General features: G+C 43.5%; 1 protein-coding gene across 1 annotated transcript in view; it reads left to right on the forward strand.

The window, feature by feature from the left end:
* PPM1H (protein phosphatase, Mg2+/Mn2+ dependent 1H) overlaps window positions 1–21,654 on the forward strand; it is a 138,989-nt gene that overhangs the window by 104,935 nt on the left and 12,400 nt on the right. Inside the window, exons 6-8 of the mRNA XM_075080932.1 lie at window positions 2,498–2,616; window positions 15,926–15,989; window positions 17,707–17,814. Coding sequence (XP_074937033.1) covers window positions 2,498–2,616; window positions 15,926–15,989; window positions 17,707–17,814 — 291 coding nt within the window. The remainder of the gene's footprint in view (window positions 1–2,497; window positions 2,617–15,925; window positions 15,990–17,706; window positions 17,815–21,654) is intronic.

Genomic DNA, 21,654 nt, shown 5'->3' on the forward strand with positions numbered 1-21,654 from the left:
AATTGTTGGGGGGGCGCGAACAGCAAAAATCCCCATTTCTTCACATAAGAATTCAGCTCACAGGCACCAGAAGCTTCCAAATTGCTCTTTTCCCTCTGTTCCACTGACGCCAAAAATATTAGAATCAAGTTAAGATCCCTGGATTGTAAATCAAGCATTGAGGCTTGGCTACGGAAGAGAAATCTTATTTGAACATTAGCAGTGCACTGGTAACTCTGCCAGCTTTATTAATCTTATTTCACTTGTGACCTCAGACTTTCCATCTGAGTAAATCTTTATGAAATGCAGTCTCTCCCAATCGCTTTACCTTTTCAATAAAGGAAATTCTTGTTTTCAAGGGGAAAAATACTAAAAGCCTGTAACTTTTTTCTTCTGGACCTGCGATCCAGCCTAATAAGTAATCTCATAATCTAAAAGTTAAATAACTTCATTTTGATGTCAGGTGTGAGGTTTTCTTCCTTTGAATAAGGCTTCTTGTTTTGTAGGCAGGCGACAGTAGTCTTTAGCTAGAAGTGGTTTGTAATGATTTAATCAAGATAGGCTGTGCATTTTTAAAAGTGAACTGAATTGTGCTTTCAAAGCAGACTGACTTCATTGTTTACAATATCATAGACTAGAAAGAATTAATACCAAAAAAAGTCCAGCTCCCTGCTGTCAATGTGTAGCAATACATCAGAGAAATGATTACGGTTGTTTCATCTTTTTTATGCTGGAATGAAAAGAAATAAAAATAAAAAGTTTACATGTACTTTTAAATAAAGAATCCAGAGTTCTGGAAGTATGTGAAGCCTTATCTGGACTAGAAGACTAGAGACCGCTAGACCTCTCAAAAGTCAGTAGTGCTTCTCAACCATTTCTGTAATGAGGAACAGTGATCCAATTAGAGGGTCCTTGAAAACAATATTTGGGAGGGGGAGGGGACCTTGGCTGACTGTAGATGGCAGGAAAAAGATGTAATTCCCTTAACTGTACACAGAGAGAGAATTTGATGGAGCTCCTGTTCCAGGAAGGGATCACAATGTCAAGATCACATTTGCGTGCTTGGAAGCCACCTCTTGAAAGCAGAATCCAATCTTGTTGGCTACACAGCAATGTCCCTCAGCCCTGTTTCATCTGAGCTCGAGGTGTGTTCTGGAAGAATATCTGGCAATGGGTACAGGGACAAGCTGATGGAAGGTTAGCGCTGTGATGTGCTGAGCCTAGTCCAGCTCCTATTAAATTGAGTGGGAGCAGGCTCAGCCCTTAAATGTAGGAAATATTTTATTGTGAACTATCTGCATGATAACTGCCAGGTAGATCAATAAGGGCTTCCACTGCTTCCTGCCGCTCACCTTTGATGAGCGCTAGATTTATGACAAACTCAAAAACTAAAGCCAGCCCATTTGGTCTGCCCTCACGGCAGCTGCTGCTGGAGATAAGACAGACTTTATTGCCTTAACTGTCTGGATAAGGAAAAAGAGTTATCTGCAGAAAGGTTAAGAAACGCAACTTTTTTCAGTTCCCTAGCCAATTTGACTGTGTCTTCAGAAGAGCTCACTCATCATGCGGCTTTAGGGAAGAAGGGGGAAAGATGTGTTTATGCAAATATTAAAGAAAAATGAGTGAGGTTTAAGGATTAACCTATTGTGTCAGGTTATCTGTGTGGTGGACAAAGAGCCTTGTGATGTTATCAAGTACCGTCAGCTCTGGAATACATGAACCTTGGGCACGGCTTTAGCAAAGAAGCATCCCAGCATCTGCAGAGCAGCAACACCAGAGAGGGTAGCAGCAGCAGTGTTTGAACGTTAACACCGTCAAAAACATTAGTTGCAGTTGTGACACAAAACTGCTGCTGCTTTTCTTAAAGTCTATTCTGTACAAAGGAAGTAGTTTTTAGAAAACAAGAAAATAAAGTGCTTTGCAACTCTTGTTTATTTGCAGTGTCTCATGCGATGGGGTGCAGCACACTGAGCAGGTAAAAGGGAATATGTTTCTCAAGGCAGTAAAAATTAAAGTGTGGTAGTAATACTAGGTCGTGTGTGTTGTTAGCATAGCTGAACTGGGAGTCAAAAAGCTTGAGCTTCACTCCCCGTGCACCCCTCCAAGTCTCTGCTTGCTCCATGGCTTTGTCCTTTGATCATTCCCTTCTCTCAGGTTGCTGACTTAAAAAAGGAGATGTGTTCTGTTTTACGAAGCCCTGCAGACTGCTTCAGGGTCAGTGGGTGAGGCGTACTTTAGAGATCCCAAATGTTGAGGAGCAGAGAGAAGTGAAGGATTTTGAGGGCAAGAGGACTGCTCCCTGTAAGGCTGCTGCTGGACACCAGGCAGTGTCAGAATTGGTGTATGTGCACACCATTTGCTGAAACAGAGCTCATCATCTTCCTTGTTTAAAAAGGAGAAAAAAAAAATGTGTGTGGGAAGAGAGCGGGAAGAGATGGTAATGCCACCTCATTAAAAATAGATGATGTCTTGTTTTATGACGTTCGTGTGGTATCTGTGGCTTGGTTTCTGCCCACAGGCTTACATGCAGCCCCACTTGCTGGGAAATGAGTTCACACATTTAGAGTTTCCACGGAGGGTGCAGCGCAAGGAAGTTGGAAAGAGGATGCTCTACCGTGACTTCAACATGACTGGCTGGTAAGAATGTGTCCTTCTCAGCATGGGGTCAGCCACCAGTGCTTGCTTTGTGTGTGTCTTTGACTAGTGTAAACTGCATCAAACATGGCAATGTTTGCCTGAGTACTAACGGAAAAAGGTATTTCCTTCTTTCAGGTGTATTTTTCTTTTAGAAGTTAATGTTTTAAATAAGTTGACCTCCCTCCAGAGCCAGGTCCTCAGTTCATTTTAGCATGTGAGCACTCAAAGCAGAGCAAACACATAAAGGAGATGATGTGCCAGGGATCTTCCTGAAAGCTAAACAACTTTCCTGTCTTGGAAGTAGCTTTATATAGAATCTGGATCAGTGGGCCGTCAGGCCTTTGCATGCTGGAGGAACACTTGCAGAAGGGAAGAGCTGCGTCCCATACTCCAGTGCAGCTGACCCCTGATTTGGGTAACCCTTGAGGAATTGTTTTAGACATGGGCCTATCTGAATAAAAGTCATAGCCAGCCTAAAATGAAAAGGCTTGAATGAGCAGCATTGACTTAATGAAGCGAAGACAGGAAGAACGACGAGTTTTTTGTCACTGGCTTAATGTCTTTATTGTTTTGTGTTTGTTCAAGAGGCTCCTTCTCAAGTGACTCCCACTCACTTAGAGAAGCCCTAATTCCTGCTGTTTTGGGCTCTGTGTGTGACCTATAAAGGCAAAGGCCTTATATATGCAAATGGTCTTCACTTCCATGCTGTTTGTGTTTTAGCATCCTTAGCGAATGTCCTTTCAGGAAAAGAAATAATGGAGGGGGTTAAAAAGCCTGAACTCCTGTAGGTTTGGGGACTTGGATGCTCACATGCAACTACAACACCACATGCTTCTGATTTGTCCCATACTGCATAGACCATAAATATAATGATGTTTTAATGGCAGAATAATGATTGAAGTTTAATATTATCCGGAGAGTTTGTGCAGAAAATGTTAATCTGGGAATAACCATCATCGTGCATCATCTTGAACAGCTGCTAGTAGAATATGCAGTCTTACCCTGAGAATGATGACATCATATTTGAAAAAGGCTACAGGCTTCAGCAAAAGAATAGGAACAGAATGAGAACATTGGATCAACTGAGGATTTAAACAGCAAAACATTTGGAAGATCATGAGACACTTTCCCAGTTTCTGCAAAGGGAGTTTAATAATAAAACTCCCTGATGTCTCTGAAGGCATCAGTAAAAAATGGTTTCATGTAGACTTCCAAAGCTTTTTTCAAGATGTGAGATGCTATTGGAGAAGGGAGGGAAGGCAAAAAAGAAACCCCAAACAACCCCCAAACAACAAAAAAAATCACAGCAAAAGAAAAAAATAACAAACCCACAAACACAAAAAAATCCCCTGACCAAACCCCAGAAACCTCACCTTCTCTGGGAAAGAGCTACAGAAGAATCATGGGCCAAGAACTTCCTCAGAGGAGGGTAAGAGCAGAATTCTTTCATCATGGTTGGAAGGCAAAGAGGGTTTCTCCAGGTTTGTGGGAGTTGTTTTGCATTTCCCCTGTTGGGTTAGTGGTCTGGAAAGGAAACAAGGTTAGAAGAGTTGAAGCTGCAGCATTGGCAGGTGACACCCCAGCTCTTTTCCTAATAAACAAGAAGAGCCATAAGGAACTGCAAAGAATTAAGTGATTTACACAAATGAGCATCACAGTGATCAAACTTGGCATTGATAAATATCAAGCAAAGCATGAAGAGGGGAAAAATAACTATCTGTGTACAGTAGAAGTTCCAAATGAACTTAAGAACCATGTCAGAAAGCTCAGTGGAAGTTCTGCTTACTGTGATTCCCGCTCCACCCCCCACCACCCCCCACCACCCCCAGTCAGAATTACCAGTGGAATATTGGGACGAATACAGGGTTGGAATGGTTAAAAATTAAACAAAGGGATAATTCGGTATATCAGTTTGTACGTCATTTGTGAATCTGTGCATAGCGTTTCACCGTATTCAAAATGGTTATTGCATAGCTAATACTGTTTGGCATTAGAAGAAAGATAAATAAGAAGGAACGCAAATTTTAAATGCAGAATAACAAGTAAGGTAGAGGAGCTTGGGTAAGTCTAAATGGGTGGCAGATTGGATTCAATGTATTGTTTTTCAGTACTGGTGTGTGAACTCTGTTAACTCTAGCATATGGCAAGGGGGAGAAGTAAGTAGATTTTCCTGTTGATTTTTCTGAATTTCCTGAAGTGTAGGACATGCGTTGATCCAGATACAGATTCTAACATGGTCAATACAAAAATTACCACCAGTTTAGCACAAATGCCTAGCTGTAAGCAGTTATTCCGGAATAAAGACTTAAACTGTGACTTGAAAAGTCAAGTCTGAATTCACCTCAGTGTTGTCCCAGAAGGAGGTGGCCTGTGCCAAGCAAAAGCATGTGGAGACTGTGGTGAGGCTACCTCTCCCTGCTGTTTCTTTTGACTTCTGGCTGGAAGTGGAATATGGGGGCTACATTTTTGTCCTGAATAAAAAAATCAGAACCTTTTATCTGGTCTATATCCCACAGCTAGTGCACCAGTTACCTCTTTGCTTGTTTGCCTCAGGACAATAAAATGGTGAGGGAATTGCTCTACCACCATACATTTACCTAAATCAGAGCCCTTCTAAATAAGGATCCAATTCTTTTTGCAGGGTGTTTGCCCAAGGGAGTATTGTTTGCCATCGAATTGTGTGCAGTGATCTCCTAAGCATAGGAGAAGCAATCTGTTTCTATTTATCCAAAAGTCTGGGTCAATTTTAATGGTTGAGATTGTGAACAAGATGTTAGATTAACAGCTTGGCGGGCCCTCAGAGGCGATGGTTTGAGGTGGCTGGTGTTTCACAGTGGTCGTTTTCCACTTCAAGGGTTTTGCTTCTATTTTCTTCCCTTTCTAATTCCTAGATTTAACTGATGCATCAGGACGCAGTGGCCAAGGGCATGTCTGTTCTGCATTTGTTTCTAAGGACAATATCTGTCATGGAGAATAAATTAGCATATATATTCCTTTTCTAGAAAACATCAGATGAAGCTTTGGCCATCCAGAGGTTGGTACGTTAAAAAGCTGCCAAACTTCTATCACTTACAGTGCAGATGATCAATTGTCTGAACCTTTTTTTTGGTCAGTGAATTCACTGTTTGTTGGTGTTTGCACATACGTGTAGAGAGGTTCAGGTGATGTTAGGGACAGTCAGTCTTACACTTAATTACTGGCTTCTTTAGTGAGAGGGTGTAAAACTCTACCTGCTCTGATGTTTCCTCAGGAAAATGAAGTGGTTTATTTTAAAATTCAGGACACTTTCTGTGTTTTCTATTATAAGCTGTATTTTTTTTTTCTTTGTTTTTACCCTTCTCCTATGCTCTGGAGTTTTTCAGCTTCTCAACAATGGCTTGGCTTGCCTAGCTTGTTTGGATTACAAAAGGTTATTGTCTTTGGGTCTGTCATAATGCATTTGGCCTTTTTTTTTTGCTTTTTGCTTTTTCTTTCTTTTTTTTCTTTTTTTCATGTGAAGTTTCCACACTGGCTTTGTCTCAACAGCCCACAGTGGTAGCAAATCTGCCAAGTTTCCCCACAGCATTAGGACAACCACTGATCCAGCAATGTGTACCGCATCACTAGTCCAGGCTGCCTGTAACTACTTTGAGACCAGCCTTTCCCTTCTCCCTCTGGCTCTCCTACCCTTTCTCCTTTCTCTGCATTGGCAGTTGGGATGAGAAATAGCTGTATTAAATGTATCTAAAATAAATGCCACTTAGGTAGGAGCTGACCATGAGCTGCCTCTCCTGCACCCTTGCCCCATTCATGTTGTGGTTGAGCAACCACTGCAAAACCCGTACTGTAGCTGGCAAGGCATCTTAAGAGCTGTGTCTCCTGCTGAACAAGCCTCCGAGCTGTCTCGAGCTGTAATTTGCTGGCAGACATCTGTGTTACTGACAGTCTTTCACAGCTGGGTCTCTGGGCTGGTTTTTTCAGGCCTGTGGTTTGCAGAGGTTAAACTCTTATTGAAGACGGGGTAGTTCTCGTGGCTTTGACAAGTCCTAGCAACAGAAGCAGCAGGGAAGACTTGGTGGCCGTGTAAGCAATGTGCTGGCAGTGCTAAAAAGGGGTGCAGATAGCCTGAGGTAGAAATATCGGGGGGGTGCAGGGCGGGAAAAGCAGGCCTAATAACTGGTCCTTTAAAGGACTGCACAGAATTAGTAATCTCTGTCTCCAACTTTTATTTAAAAGTTTTGACATGGTTGGTCAGGTTTTCTTTACTCGTGGGTAGATCCACTATGAACAATTTTGAAGTACTTTGCTCTGACTATATCCTAGACACCTTTCCAAAACCTGGTTTTCTGGCTTACTGTGTCCCTCACTGGCACAGTGGCTCCTTCCAGGGTTCCCCTCTCAGCCTCCCGTGGGGGCGGAGGAGCTGTACAGCACTGCACTTAACCAAAGGCATCCAGAAGGCACCACCAACTGGCATCAGCTTATGTGGTTTCAAAATTAGTTTTTTGCTCCTCCTTGGAACGCAAACAGTGGCCTTCCTGCTGCTTGCGTTGTAGCGAATTCTTTAAATGCTTGTTTCTGGATCAGAGCTTTAGCTTTTTTTACTTGATTTTAGGGTGGCAAAAAAGCCCTAGATTTTGACCATTTGTCCATTTTTTGGCCTGATTCGTTGGTGGCTTCCTTTGCCCTCCAGGAGCACACAGATCTGAGCTGCATCCCAGGAAAAATGGTCCGAGCTGGTGTAGTACCCACCAGGCGTCATGGGCTGCAGCCCAGGGTGGCAGCAAGTGGGGGAATTGGGCACTGCCTCTGCGTGCATGTACACACAGCAGCAGCGGAGCCCTCGTCAGCTCCGTGTCCGTCTGTCTGGCAAGGGGGTGCTGTGGCACACAGTTAGCCGCCCAAGGGTCAGCCTGTGCCAGGGAATCACCCGCCCATGTGATTTATTCCAAAGCATGGAAGCTGGTGCCCTGGGGCGACCGCTAAGCAAAACCCATTTTATTCTAGAGTCAATATTGTCCACTGCCTGGAAAGCCGCCAGCCTGCTCTGTGCTTGCCCTTTTCTTTCCATCAGGGAATGTCTTTCAGCCTCTAAGTATCTGATTAAAAAAGCAACTTCACTTTTCAAGCCGTTTTATTTTGTTTGGGGTGGATGCCTTTTGCTTTCGTTGTGCAGCCCACCTTGCCGTCTGCGGTTCAGACTCCGGCTCACAAAAACCAGGCTCTCATTAATCACTTATTGGGGATCCAGAATACCCTGGTGAGAGCCAACGTACATGTTTTGCTTGGTAATGCGCGAGCTGATTTGAACAAATATTGCCAATGCGGCCGCTATCTTATTCTTTATTGCTGTGCTCGATGTCCTTTGACAGCGCGTTCAGGTAGCCTGCCCGAGGAGTGCCTGAGCAGATTGAGAAATGCCACAGAAATGCTTTATGGAGCAGGCACCCGCGCTGCGCCCCCCTTTAATATAAATTGATTTATTGAATCAAGCGCAGAAGCCCTGCTACAGAAACCTCGGGCTATATCCTCTGGAGAACCACCTAATAAAACAGCCCCAACTGACACTCCTCATTAGCTTTTCCACTGATCCCAAGGCAGTATTTAAAGTGACAGTGTCCCTCTTTTCGGCCTGAATTTATCTGCTGGCTAATGCCTGTGGGTCTAATTAGCTTAGCATTATTAGTCTTATTCAGATAAGCTGCATTTCCTAACAGCTTGATTCTAACTTGTAAAAAGTAATTGGAAGTCTGCAAACCCTGTGCCGTAACATGCTTGATTGTGCCTTTTAGCCAAATTCATGTAATTTACAAAAAGTCATCCTTTCTTCCCCAGCGCGCCTTCCCCCCCCCCCCCCCACCCTTTTTTTAATTGAGCTTTTTTGTCTAGTGAAACCTTCTGTGCTTCTTCTGTTGAAACCCTGGCTGTATTGTTGTGTTCGAGACCTCAGCCGTATCCTTTGTGCAATCGCCAGGGAGAGATCAAATTTTAATTTCATAATTACTTCACAAGAAAACAGCCTTTTCCCCAGTCATGCCTGGTATTAATTTCCTCCCAGCAACTTACATTTTCATAATTTAATGATTATGGGCCACCTTTGCAGCACTGGGCCTTTCTGGAGAAGGGAGAGATAGGATGTCATTTTTACAGCAGAAACTGTAATCCACAGCCGCTTGCCTGCTTTTTTTGTCTTTCCTCTCGTCTCTCATTGCGAGGTAGCCAGGAGCGGGACGGGATGTGCTTTTTCAGTGTGCGCAGCTGGAGCAGCTTGCTGGGTTGTGCCTAGGTGTCCGGGCCACAGCTCTGTGATGATGAATGGCTGTTTGCAATGTGCATGTTATGCATCTTTTCAAGATTGCAGCCCTCGCTGCAGGAGCAGCGGGAGGTGAGAGCTGACCTGCTGCGTACAGCACATCTCCTGACAGTGACGAATGGCTCTGTTTTCCCCAAGTGCACACATGCCACAGGAGCTGAGCCAGTGTCTTCGGGGTGCAAGAAAGCTGCAACAAAAGAAAAAACTTAAGTCTGGGGTAAAGCTCTTTGTAAATGGCCTTTCTGGGGCCAAGTGAGCCTGACAAGAATGAGGTTGGTCTGAGTCATGTCCTGCAGGAGTATCTCCTTCTGGAAGCAGTATGTCTAAGGCCTGTCCTGGCATGGCTGTGCAACTCAGCTTGGGCTTTGCCTTGGCACAAGATCAGGTGCTGCACATGCAAGGGTGAACAAAAGGCTCACAGTCTGTAAAGCTCTGTTTTATCAGACAGAAACTAGGCTGAAATAAGGTAATGCTCAATCTGAAAAACGACTGTTCCTCGTGGTAAGGTGAAGTCTCTTCCCCTGCTCCTGCTTTCTCTGGCTTCCCCAGCCGCACAAATTTAACATAACCTCTGCTGGGTCCCTAGGAAATCCTCTTTCTTTCTGTTGCCACCCAGGATTGACTTATGGCTCTGCTCCCAGCTGAGAGGAGGCCCCTTGCTCCTCGGAGGGGTTTCCCATACTCCTATGAGATGGTGAAGTCTCTGCTTGCTGAGTTTCACTGCCTGCTCCACCCTACACTACAGCGATCTTTCCCAGAAGAGTTTGCTCCACAATTCCTCCTTAGGAGCAACCTCCTTTCCTTCCAGAGGATCCTAGCGAGCAAGTGTGGAGCAGGCATTGCGAGGCAAAACATGCAACCTTTCTCCCATCTGCCTCACCACATCCTTTTAACAAGAAGTACAGCAAAACGTGAATTTACACCCTCTATCTCCAGAGTAAATTGCTGACAAGCCTTCGTGTTGGTCTTTTAAAAGTAGAAGAGATGAAGTAAATTTTTAGAAGTGTTCAAGACGACAAATTCACTGGGGGGAAAAAAATTTGGCCTGGTGAGACTTGCAGAACATGGATCCACTTAGTGTGCAGCTGCAGTGTCTGCACACAGTTTCAGTCACTCGTGGGTGGCAGAAGCTCAACTGATCACAAGTAGCAAGGGCACTTGCTCTGCCCCTCCCAGAGTCCTGAGCACAAAAGCAACAAGGGGAGGGTGTTTATAAATACCCTCAGGTAACTTTTTTTTTTTTCCTGATTTTCCTTTTTAGGGGGCAAGGACCTCTCTAGATACTTGACCATCTTCCCCATGACTTTTCGTCCACCTCTGTCTTTTAATGCTCCAATAGAGGTAAATGGACTAAAAAAATAAGCCATGCTCCGGGTAGTGCCTGAGAGAAGATGGCGGTGCTAGAATCTTTAAAATGGGCTAGCCAAGATGGATGGACTTTGTTTTGCTTAGGAGAATTTCTTCCCCAGGAGTGTAGGTTGCTGGGGGAGATGTCCCCTCCAGAGTCCAGACTCTGTCTTAGGACTGTACACCATGGTGAAGGCTCCCTGGAGGTCCGGAGCTCACAGGCCAGTCTGATTTGACCAAGCCAAAGATCATATATATGCACAAGCCATGCTGAGAATTTTTTTTTTAATTTGTGGATGGGTAGACAGAACTGGGATTTGCAAAATGAAATGTTGTACAGTTTCAGGTTCAGAAGAAGGAATTTCTGAATTTTCTGGGAAAAACATGTTTTAAAACTTGTATGTTTTCCTCTTTACCTGAAAGAAACCCTATGAGAATATCTTGGTTTAGAGTAGATGTTTCCCTAAAAACTGTTTTGTGCCTGTGTGCACATGCATCTGTCGACTTTTAATCCATTTGGGTTTACCATCATCTTTTAATGAACACTACTATAGTTTGTGTGCTTTTCTTATCTTTGTTTGTCATAGTTTTGCCTCGTTAAACTATATGTCAGGTGAGTAATAGGGGAAAGATACTGAGGCACTGGAACATTAAAGCTAACCTACCTAGAGGGTACTTAGTATCACACAGTGCTGTCTGGATTTAGAGACCCTGACTCTGCAGAAGCACATATGTATAAGGACAGTTTTAAAAAATTATGGCTGGATCCAGCCATAAATTGCTTAATTTTCAGTGGCTCTGTGCCTAACCTGTGCTACACATTTTTTCTTCTTGGTAGTAAGCACACATTTATATTGGTTTAATGCCTGTAGTTCAATAGACAGTACAGATAAACAATTCCTTTTGGGTTGGTGATTTAAGCTCTGTTATCCAAAGGGGCTAGTTCCAATCCACTGATTCCTTATGTGGGAAGACAAAAATTGTTTTGGGTTGGTTTTTTTTTTTGTCAAGTTTTGTGTTGCTCAAGGATTAAAATCTCATTTTCTATTGGTATGACCAAGGAAAGTTGAGCTTGGGGCACCTGAGGTTGGTTGGTTAGCTGAGGTGGTTTTGTTGCGGGGGGGGGAGGTTTGGGGTGTGGGGAGTGTTCAGAGGTGGTTCTGGGTTTGGAGTTTTTTAGAGTGGTAGCAAAGCAGTGCTAGAAATACACTGCATCCACAAACCTGTCTCAAAGGAGAGCCTTCATCCTCGTACACAGTGTGAACTAAGATATTTCTGAAGCAGTAGTGCTTTTTCTTGCTGCTTGCCACAAATGGGTTTTGCTCTATGCTTCAAGCTAAAGCCCTTATGATGATTCCTTTTGCTCTTCCTCAGGTTTAATTCTCAGTTTACTATCAGGTGTCACTAGCAGAGATGTGAAATACAGACAAACTTTCTAAAGCCAAGTGCTATGGAAGAGCAGAGGACAGAGTTTGGATTCCCCTGTTGTTCACAGAACTGAGCCTTCCAGGTCAGGGTAGATTGTGTTTTGACCACCATCTGTTGTGCCTGGGGATGCCAACGCAATACTTCTCATGACCAGTAACCTCACACAGTTTGCTGGGGGTGGGGGGGGGAAGTGGACTACTTTTTTTTTTTTTTGTTAACAACTTTTACTCCTACATGAATTTGTGCTTTCCAAAGGCCAACTGTAAGAACAAGTTATATGGCAGGAGAATGTGTAACACATGTAAGAAATTATCTAGGATTTTGGCTCTGAAATCTGTATTTGGGAGCTGACCAGTTTTTCAAGTTCTGACCCAGCAACATGCAGGTAACTTTAGTAATCTTTTATTTAAAGAGTGCCTAAAGCGCTGCTAATGACCTCAGCACTGTAGGAAACTTCTTCCGTAGATTGTCTTGTGCATTTAGCAGCTTCTGGTTATTATTTCACCATGTATTTAGAGCAGATTCCAGTTAGCATATGAGTAACATCATGTCAGTCCTAGTTCTTTCATTCTGACATCTCTTTTGGCTCCTGGTGCGATTTGGCCCGGTTTTCCAAAATGTTGATCCTGAGTCCAAATGTAACTTTGTGGGTGGTACATATGTCAAGCCCTAGTTCAGTATTTTTGGACAGCAGTAGCATTTCATAATTCTTTTGAAATGAAGAAACGAAGTTAACTGAAAAAAAAACATAGCTAGATCTAGCTGGGCACAAGCTTGCCTTTTCTACTCCCCCTCTATCCCTCTGTTTTTCCGTTTGGAAAAATAGAGGTTTACGTGGCAGAAGCACTTGATGGGATTTAGGCTCATTCAGAGCAGCAAACATTAGCATAGTCTTGTCTTTACAACCTGTCTTGTCATGCCCTGGTGGCCACTGAGACCTCCTAGGGTGTGGATGAGGAAGATGGAGAGAGTGGAAGGTTGTAACCCTGCGTTTGTTAAAACAGTGAGCTTGCCTGAATTACGTAGGTGGCTGAGTAAGGCCATGTTGGCACTAAAAAAGCCAAACAACCCCCTCCAGTTCTCCGTATGTCTGTGTTTGATATACCTACTGCCATATTATATCTTTATATACAGCACACTCTAAACAGCACAGGAAGGCATAAATGCAATTTTATTACATAAAATCAAGTGAAATAGTCCAGAAGGTTGTAGCCTGTGTGAAATAAACACACGTACAAAGTACAGGAGGTTTCATGGGGCATAAATCAAAATTAACTTCATAGCTTCTTTCCTTCCTTCTCCCCAGTGCTGTTGCAGAACTGCTAGCTGAAAAGCTGCCCTTCATCCTTCTCTTGCAGCAAACCACATGCTCATATATTATTAATACTGTTTCACTAGTAATGCAGGACATAAGTACTTTTCTGGAGTGTCTCAGGTTGCTTGTCAGTGTGTCTGTGCCAGCTCCATTGCTGCGGTTGCATTTCTGAGCATTGTTTTTTCAAGCGCTGATAATTTTTCAGGCAATAGCAATATCAACCAAAAAAGCGTGTTTGAGATGAGTCTTGACACCCAAGTTCTGAGCCCAAGAGGTGACTTGCTGTGAGAAACCACAAACCAAATCACTGTAGCCCTCTGGGCTTCCCTCACTTAGTTGCATAGCTTCAGAGGTCATAGGCTAGCCAGCTGCCCTTCCTAATCTGCTGATGAAACAAGTTAGCTTCAGCCCTTGCAACATCGTCTCTTCCAGCAACCTTCCATCGTTGTGTAACAGTTGAAGGCCCTAGGGATGATGGTCCTTATGGTGGTTCCATAAAAGATGCTGGACTCAGCAATAGGGACCATTCTTTTGAAGGACACCAGCCTAAATGATGTCTTTTTCACCCCTTTTTTTTTTTTTTTTAATTATCTTCCTAAAGCGCAATCAGTGTGAGGCGCTATGCAGGAGGATATAAGGAAGGAGGTGAGAGAGGGAAGAAAACCTGATCCCTGTTTTTGGCTACTTACAGGACAAAATAAAGTGGGGCCTTTGGTCTTAAGTATTTGTAGTTATAATATAGTTTGTAGGTAAAGAACAGGTTTGTTTTTTTCTTTTAAAAAGGGGGTTGCAAATGGTTAAGTCACGTCAGCTTAGTCTTGTTTGCTATTCGTAACAAATATGTACAATAACTTGAAAATCCAGTAGGAATTATTGTCTTGATGGGCTTGTGGTTTAAGTCATTTGACTCTGATGCCCAGTGTTGACTCAGCTGCTACCCTTTTTCTTGGTGTCAGAGCATGACTGGCTCAATGCAAGGAATAGGGAGGAGCTCAGACTGCTCAAGGAGCTTTTGCCAGGGCTACCAGCAATGTAGGTGCAGCTGGAAGCTTTGGGACATGTTCGTGAGCAGTCAGGGATGGTAAAATTCTTCCTTCACATTCAGATCAGGGTATCCAAGTTGGTGAGTGAGGCAGAGATATCAGCTATTCCCTGTTGGAAATAAAGGAAAGAACAAGAGCAAAGTCCATGACTGACTCATCCTTCCCAACAAAATGCTGTTCCAGGATTTAAACATCAGGGAAGTATTATCATGCTGGCTACTTGTAGTGATTTGTGCCTTTTTGTTAGGTTTAAGAGCTGATCTGTTTACAGTACAAAATGCCATTTACAGTACAAAATGCCATTTAAATGCCTTCACTGAATCGTCTTTTACAGAAATGCACAAGTATCATGGTTATATACCCAAAATATTCTTGACTATGTGGTCTCCCATGAAGCACCCACTGCATTTTGCAAACCTCACTTGGTTCCGTTTTGGGATTTCACACCTAGTAATGTGCTATAGTACAGGAGCAGAGTCCTCCACTAGTTTCTTCTTTGTGTTTTGTTTGCTTTTTCTTTTTTCTATCCCTCCCCTAACCCTAATATGGGCCCTACCTGTGGTTACTGGGAAATGTAAAGGTGGTTGTAAATGTCTATGCTACTCTCTTTAAGTCTGGGGCTTGCCTAGGTGATGCAGCGTGTATAGCTGTGTAATGCAGCACCATTTATTGATCCCAGGTCTATGCCGTATTTCAGTGAAGCAGGGGGAAGTTTGATCACCCTTAATTTTGTGCTGGTTTGTGTCACAGCCTTAGCGTTGCTTAAACATGCATCTCCCCGAAGCTCAAGCAGCCAGCCCGCATGGAGAGCCAGGCAGCAGGGGCTGGCAGTGGCTGGCAAGGGACCCACCACGGCACCTTCCCTACTCCCACTTGTCCCTTCCGCTCTGGCAGGGAGCACTGACTCGTGCACTCAGGATGATTTTGGTAGCACCCTGAGGGCTTCGGGCAGGGGTGGCCTGGGAGGGAAGGGCAGCATGAAGGGAAAGGCTGGGGAGGGACAATTTTGTGGTATGAAGGGAAGCATGTCCCTCTGGGGTGACAGACTTTTAACCAAAGAGGTTCCCTAGCACCTTGGCTCAAGCATATGAACCATGGGACTCTACAACTTATGAGAATGACAGCCGTCTATTTTTTAAATTTTTTTTATTTTTTTATTTCTCACTGTTAAAATTGCTCACCTTCTCACCTCATCACTGTCAACAGCTGGATGTGTAAAAGATAGAGCACACAGGTATGTGGTAAACAGAATGAGAGCATGAGCATTTACTTCCCTTGTCTCTTGGCCATGGGAAAACTGCTGTGAAATGTGAAATCTCTGACAACCTTGACTATTGCAGTGAAGGACAAATGAGCACTAAATATCCTTCTAAGACTCTTCAGCACGTGAAGCTTGTCTTGGTTTAAGCGGTCCTGAAAGGTGAGAACAGGATTGGAGAGTTGGTTCACACTTTGACTGGGTACATGTCCTGTCGTTGCTAACCATTTCATGTTAACAGTGTGAATCTAGTCATTGCTTAGCTTCTTGGTGGGTTTGGGTTTTTTTTTTATGACACTGTATTATGGTATAGCTGCTGCCATAGCCAATGATGTTCTACCTGATTAGGGTGTTACTCCAGTCCACCTCTTTTTCCTTGCAAGCAATAGGAGCAGCTAGGCATGTTAGATGTTTCCTTATGTTCACTTTTCCTTTTGGTGAAATGGATAATTCTTTACAGAAAATCTTTCCACAGGAAAAGAGATTTACATGTTGGTTCAAAGACAGAGTTCCTATGAAAAATAATGATTTTTTTTTTTCTTTTTAAATCATAGCTGCTTGTTTCAGGGCACTGGGTCACTAATTAAGTGCAAGCTTTATAAATGTTGTTTGTCCTCCCCCAACAGGGCGTACAAAACCATTGAGGAAGATGACTTGAAGTTTCCCCTTATATATGGAGAAGGCAAGAAGGTGGGCACGTTTGCTTTCCTCAGACCAAAACAAGAAGAAATTCTGTTTACCACTCAATTTAGCCTGTGGCAGTCCAGTGTTTTCCACTCAGTATCTCTTTATTTTATCGTTTTGACAGCTTGAAAGAATATCTTGGTTCTGTCATAAATCATTCTCATGTCTGGGGGGTGGCGGGGAGAGCTCAACGTACTAAAAAGCATTTTTATAGCAAGCATAGTCATTTGCTGTTCAGTTTGCTTTTGTTTTTCTTTCATTTGTAAGTAGGCTACAATGAGACCATCTTAAATAATTGACTTGAAATGTTCCTGGTTTCATTGAAAAATATAACTAGACTGGGTGAAGATAGCAAAATACCTCATGTTTGCTGAAAACAAAGCAAGAGGATATTTAATAACATTTTAGAGTGCTCTGAGATGCAAAACCTTAATTTATGAAGGGGACGGGTCAGGGCAGGATTTGAGAGGTATAACAGCCCTTAACTGAATCTCTTTCAGCTTGTGTATGTGAACTCACTGTTGAATTTTTCTGATATGCGAATGCTGATAGTTTTTTCTTAAAAGGGAGAAAAGAACCATTCTGTTTGGGTGTACTTTGTTTCCAGCTCCGTGATTAACAACAGTGAGATCATTAGTGCTGATCCCAGCAAGCTTAGCTGGATGCAGCAATAGGATCAATATAAGGACGCAGTGGTGTCAGTTTGCCGATATTGGTATGCTCGCTGAGTTTCTAAATAGTGCTCCCCTGCTGCATTAGGTTCTTATCTCAATGCAAAAATACACACTTTTCAAAATTAGTCCAAGTTCTGAAGGTTCAGACCTGCAGCTTATCTCTGAATTTGGTTAGGTTTATAATTATTTGCAAAACATTTCATGCACATCTTTTTAATTTACTTTCTTATTGCCTTATGGAGCCAGGGGTTAGTGAGGCAAAATAATTTTGAGTCAGTTGCTTGCTGTTATTGATGCTGTGAGCTTTCTTGTTCAGAAGCTGCTGTGGCTAAGCTATAGTGTGGGGGAAGTGATACACAGAGCGCGAGGTTCCCCATGAGGCAGTCTGCCTGGTCAGTCTTTGGAGAAGCGTTAATGAAGAAGAGCCCTGCACCTCTTGGGAAACAGCTCATGTCGCAGACGAAGGTGCTTGGGGAAGGAAGTGGTAGATCTGAGGTAACAGCAGACCTGCCCAGGACCAGCTCTCCACAGGGGAGAGCACTGTGGTCGGTGCTACCACCACCTGTGTGTTCACACACAGTGCCTTTGGCACTTTTTTCTTGGTGGGGGAATGTATATGGCAATACGTCAATGGGAAGAGGCTGCAGGTTTCTTAGGTGAGTAATCAGGCTCCTCATCCTTTTTATAGAACCTGTTTACTGACAGTATAATTTGCTGAAGGAATGCTCTCGTAGACTGGCATGGGACAGCAAGGCAACTGGGTTGATTTTCCATAGTCCCAGTTCCTTCCAGATGGCCACAGTCCAAGATGGGTGTACACAGACTGGGATGGGCATGAATATAAAGCTTGGAATAATGAGAGAAATGGAGATGGCATGAATGTGAAAAGCTTAGAAGTTGATTAGCTGTGTTAAATCTAGTGTTTCTGGGAGGAAAAAAGGGAATTAATCCCTAACTTGTAGCAGTTATGGAGTAGGAACGTTACCTCTTTCCCTATTAACACAATGCAAGTAACGAGATTTCACCCCATAGCTTCTCTTTATTTCCAGGCTCGAGTTATGGCAACAATTGGAGTGACCCGAGGACTGGGAGACCATGACCTGAAAGTACACGACTCCAATATATACATCAAACCTTTCCTGTCCTCATCTCCTGAGGTAAAACAGCCAAGGGTCAACTACCTGATTTGTGGGAGAGAAACAAATAGACTTAGTGTGCTTATTTGTTCTTCCCAAATTGCCCGTTCTGGTTGTGGTCCAATCCAGGTAACATGCTGCCCTTCCCAAAAGTGCAGCATGTTAATAACATCCACGCAGTAGGAACATTTTATGTTCCCCAGCCGCGTGCTCTGCCTCTGGTTGCTCCGGATCCCTGGCAGAGCATTGATGCCTTCTCATTCCCCAGTCTACTGTTACCCTGTAGCCTCACCATTCTGTGTGACAGACACCCACCTCTCCCCACCTTCTTGTGCTCCAACTCCCCTTGAGGCCTAGATCGTGCTACCTTCACAGAAGTTGACCAAAGTCTGTGTTCTTCAGAAGGGAGCACTGGATGTCTTCTGCAATGGAATAGTCCCCTGCATTACACAGCGGATACCAGATCAACTCTTAAGCAAGAAAATGCCATGAGCACTTGGAAGAGTGCTTTCTGCTTCCATCTCTCTGCCCCTTCACCTCCAGTTCTTAATTCTTTATGATGGTTTTGTGCAAACACCAAATAATGGCAGAAATGTCCATGTGTGTTCCCAAATGATGGGATAACAAGAGGATTATGCAGTATTTGTGTTAAAATGATGTAGGCATTTAAAACTATCCTTGACTTGCCTCGCCACAAACAATTCCAGGTTTTGACCACCAGAGACATTGTAGTAAAGGATATTGAGCCTTCCAAAGGGATTTGAATGTTTTTGTTAACAAGAAACATGCAAACCTCGCTTTTTTTTTCCCCCCTCTATAAGTGCATTCCTGTTCCTACATCAAGGAACAGATGACGCACATTTTTCATAAAATAGTAAGCAAGGGCAAGCCATCCAATGACAGCACAAAAAGAGGAGGCCCGTGGCCCAAATGCTGAGAACCATCCACTGTCAGCTGGCTTGTTGGAGTTCTAACCATACCCAGTATTTGACCTTGAATTTATTGCTTGCTATAGCAGTGCGAGAGAATGAAAATACACAAATGACGTAATAGTGCTAGGAAGGAACCAAATTATTAAATTAACCTTGCTTAGAACATCTTGGAGACTTTAAAAATAAAAATTTAAAAAGTGCTGAAAGATTCTGGCCCTGAAGAAAAGGAGGAGATCTACAGGCAGCCCCTTCTTCGCATTTCCTTGCTGCCAGTCTAGTACCTTCCCTCTTCCCCCTTTAAATGTGTGGTATACCTCACCTGGGACCCGCTGCTGTTCTCAGCCAGGCAGGCAGCAGCTCTGCCCTCATCACTGTGATGGATTTGTTTAGTGCCAGCGAAATGATGCAATTCTACCTACTTATTTTTCTTTCTGGCATGCTGAGACCCAGTGTTTCTGGAGTATGTAATGGCTGCAGTACAGTATCTCAGCAGTATCATCTCTGCCAATTGCTGCTGCAGTGTTTGTCTGTGTGTATAAACCGAAGCTTCTCATGGGCTTTTCTGATTTGTGTGGAGTGTCTGTACGTGTTCAAATTCTGGAATATGACATCCAGTTCATATGCTATCCACGTTTCAGGATCTCTTAACTGCTTCACAAAAGGGGAGCAAAATTGGCTTTGTTTCTACATTCCCTTTACAGCTAAATTCTGCAGTAACGTACAAGGGCAGGAGGAGGAAAGACAGAGCACTAGCCACCTCAATTTAGAGACACTGGCAAAAAAAGCCCTGAATTTTATTAGGAAGTAACATATGCTCCAACTTGTCTTTCCATTGCACCTCCTTCTCTTAATCATCTCTTCCTTCTCTTCCCAGAAGGAGCCCTAGTACTTTATCTCCTTGTGTTTTTCCCTGGCTTGTTCTGTCCCTACATGGACAGTGCACCTTGCACAGAAACCAGCATTAAGAAACAACATCTTTATGCTGCCATCTGGGAATCTTGGCACTTGGAGGTAAAGGCAATGGCGTCCAGCAGCAGTCATATTTGGCCCTTGTGCAACATTGGATTTCGAATTGTTTATATAGAGGTAGGGAGGCACAATGCCTGGTTTCCAGACCTGGAAAAGGGGAGGCACAGGAAATTAAGGCACATAGTGAGTCGTGAGAGAGGGAGGATCCAAGTCCTCTGGCTTCTGTTTCTGTGCCGTAATTACATCATCCTTTCCCAAGTTGGGGGGCAATGTGGTGAGTTTTCAGAACACTTTACTTCCAGTGTGACAAAGCTCTGGTATGCCATGTCTACCAAAATTTAGCTGAAGGAAAGGTAAGCATCCCTGAGACTACATCCAGAAAGAGGCATAGAGAAGTAATTTGAGGGTGGTGTGAAATTATACTTTGATAGAGTGCCAGGCTATGGGAGGAGAAGTCATGGCGCCAAGACTGACAAATGTAATCAGGAGTCAGTGGCTCAGCTGTTACAAGACCAGATTTGGAGGACTTCTGCAGGTTGGTGAGCTCTAGAGAATTGAGCCTTTTATAATGAACTGGAGTAGCACAAAGCAGGCAAGCCATGGCTGAGGCTCTCTGGCATGGAATTAAATATTTATTTTTCATAATGGAACAGTTCATTTGAAAGCTTTCAGCAGGAAATTCTGCTTTTTAAAGCTCAGCAAGATCCGCCTTGTTGCAGCTGAAAAGCAGAATTTCATCCTGAGATTTTTTCGAATGGCAGCTCGGCCATTTGGTGGGAGAGGTGTGGCTCTGACGGCAGCATTTGGCCCTTGCCAGTGATGAAACTGAAGCCAGCCACCACAGCAAATGATAAGAAGGTAATGAAGGAGAATTTTTTCCCTTCTATTATGTTAGTAGAATCTTTCTGACAACTCCACAGGTATGTCAGAGGAGACCATTTTAGATTCACATCTGCCTTCTGGAGAAATCTTCAGGAATTACAGTGTTTAAAGGAACAAGCGAGGCAAATACTTAGAGAAGTACTGTTTGATCAAAAGGAATCAAGGTGGTTTCAAGAAGCAAACATTGCACTCATAGCTTGAAGTCCTTCAGGGTTATGTCTATCAGAGAATTAGAAAAAATAAATGCAGTAGATGGTCTTGCATGAGCACTTTGATTTCTCAGAAAACGTTTGAGAAGCTGTTCTGCATCACAGGTTATTAATATAAAAGATATGAAGCTATAGACTAAGTGGAAAGTTGGCACAGTCTACTGGAAATTGGCTAAAGGGCAGGAAACAAAGGGTGGCAGTAAAAAGCTAAAAGGAGATTAATTGGTGAGTGCTGCAGGGAGCAGTGTTGGGACCCGCTTTTTATTATTTACATATAAATTACTTGGAGGGTGGTATTGAAAGATCTCATCGTTTGCCAGCGAAGCTGCGCTGGATAACACTGCGCATAAAAATGGACGATACAATTAAGAAAGGGCTTAATTTATTGAAGTAGCTGAGTTGATCAATAGTGCAGGCGAGTGAATGCGGGCCGTTGTTTGGCTCGAATTCCCCCGGGGCCGGCTGCTGAGGAGCACCTCAGGTGGCTGCAGGCTCGCATGTCACTCTGTTGTGAGCGGTTTTCAAGCCGCAGGGACTCGTGTTGGCTGCCTTTTAAAAACAAACCTGGCAAACAAGCCGCAGCGCCTTCGCAGAGCTGCTGTGATCCTTTTCGGCAGCCAAACGCAGGTTTTGTCTGGTGGGTAGGTCTGTTTGAAATGTAAATATAAAAACAGCCCACCTGTTTGTTCGTTGCCTGCCCAGAGCATTTTTCTCAGCACCCTTGACTGCATGTAGGTGAGCAATGAGTAACAAATATCTGGATTGAAGAAAGGTGTTACCTGACAAACTGCATAACACGTGTTCAGAAAGATGTCGTGTGTGACTATGGGCTCTAGCAGTGTGTATCCGCTGTTACCTGTCAGCAGAGA

This window comes from Phalacrocorax aristotelis, chromosome 1 (assembly GCF_949628215.1).
Source record: "Phalacrocorax aristotelis chromosome 1, bGulAri2.1, whole genome shotgun sequence".
NCBI classification, from domain to species: Eukaryota; Metazoa; Chordata; class Aves; order Suliformes; family Phalacrocoracidae; genus Phalacrocorax; species Phalacrocorax aristotelis.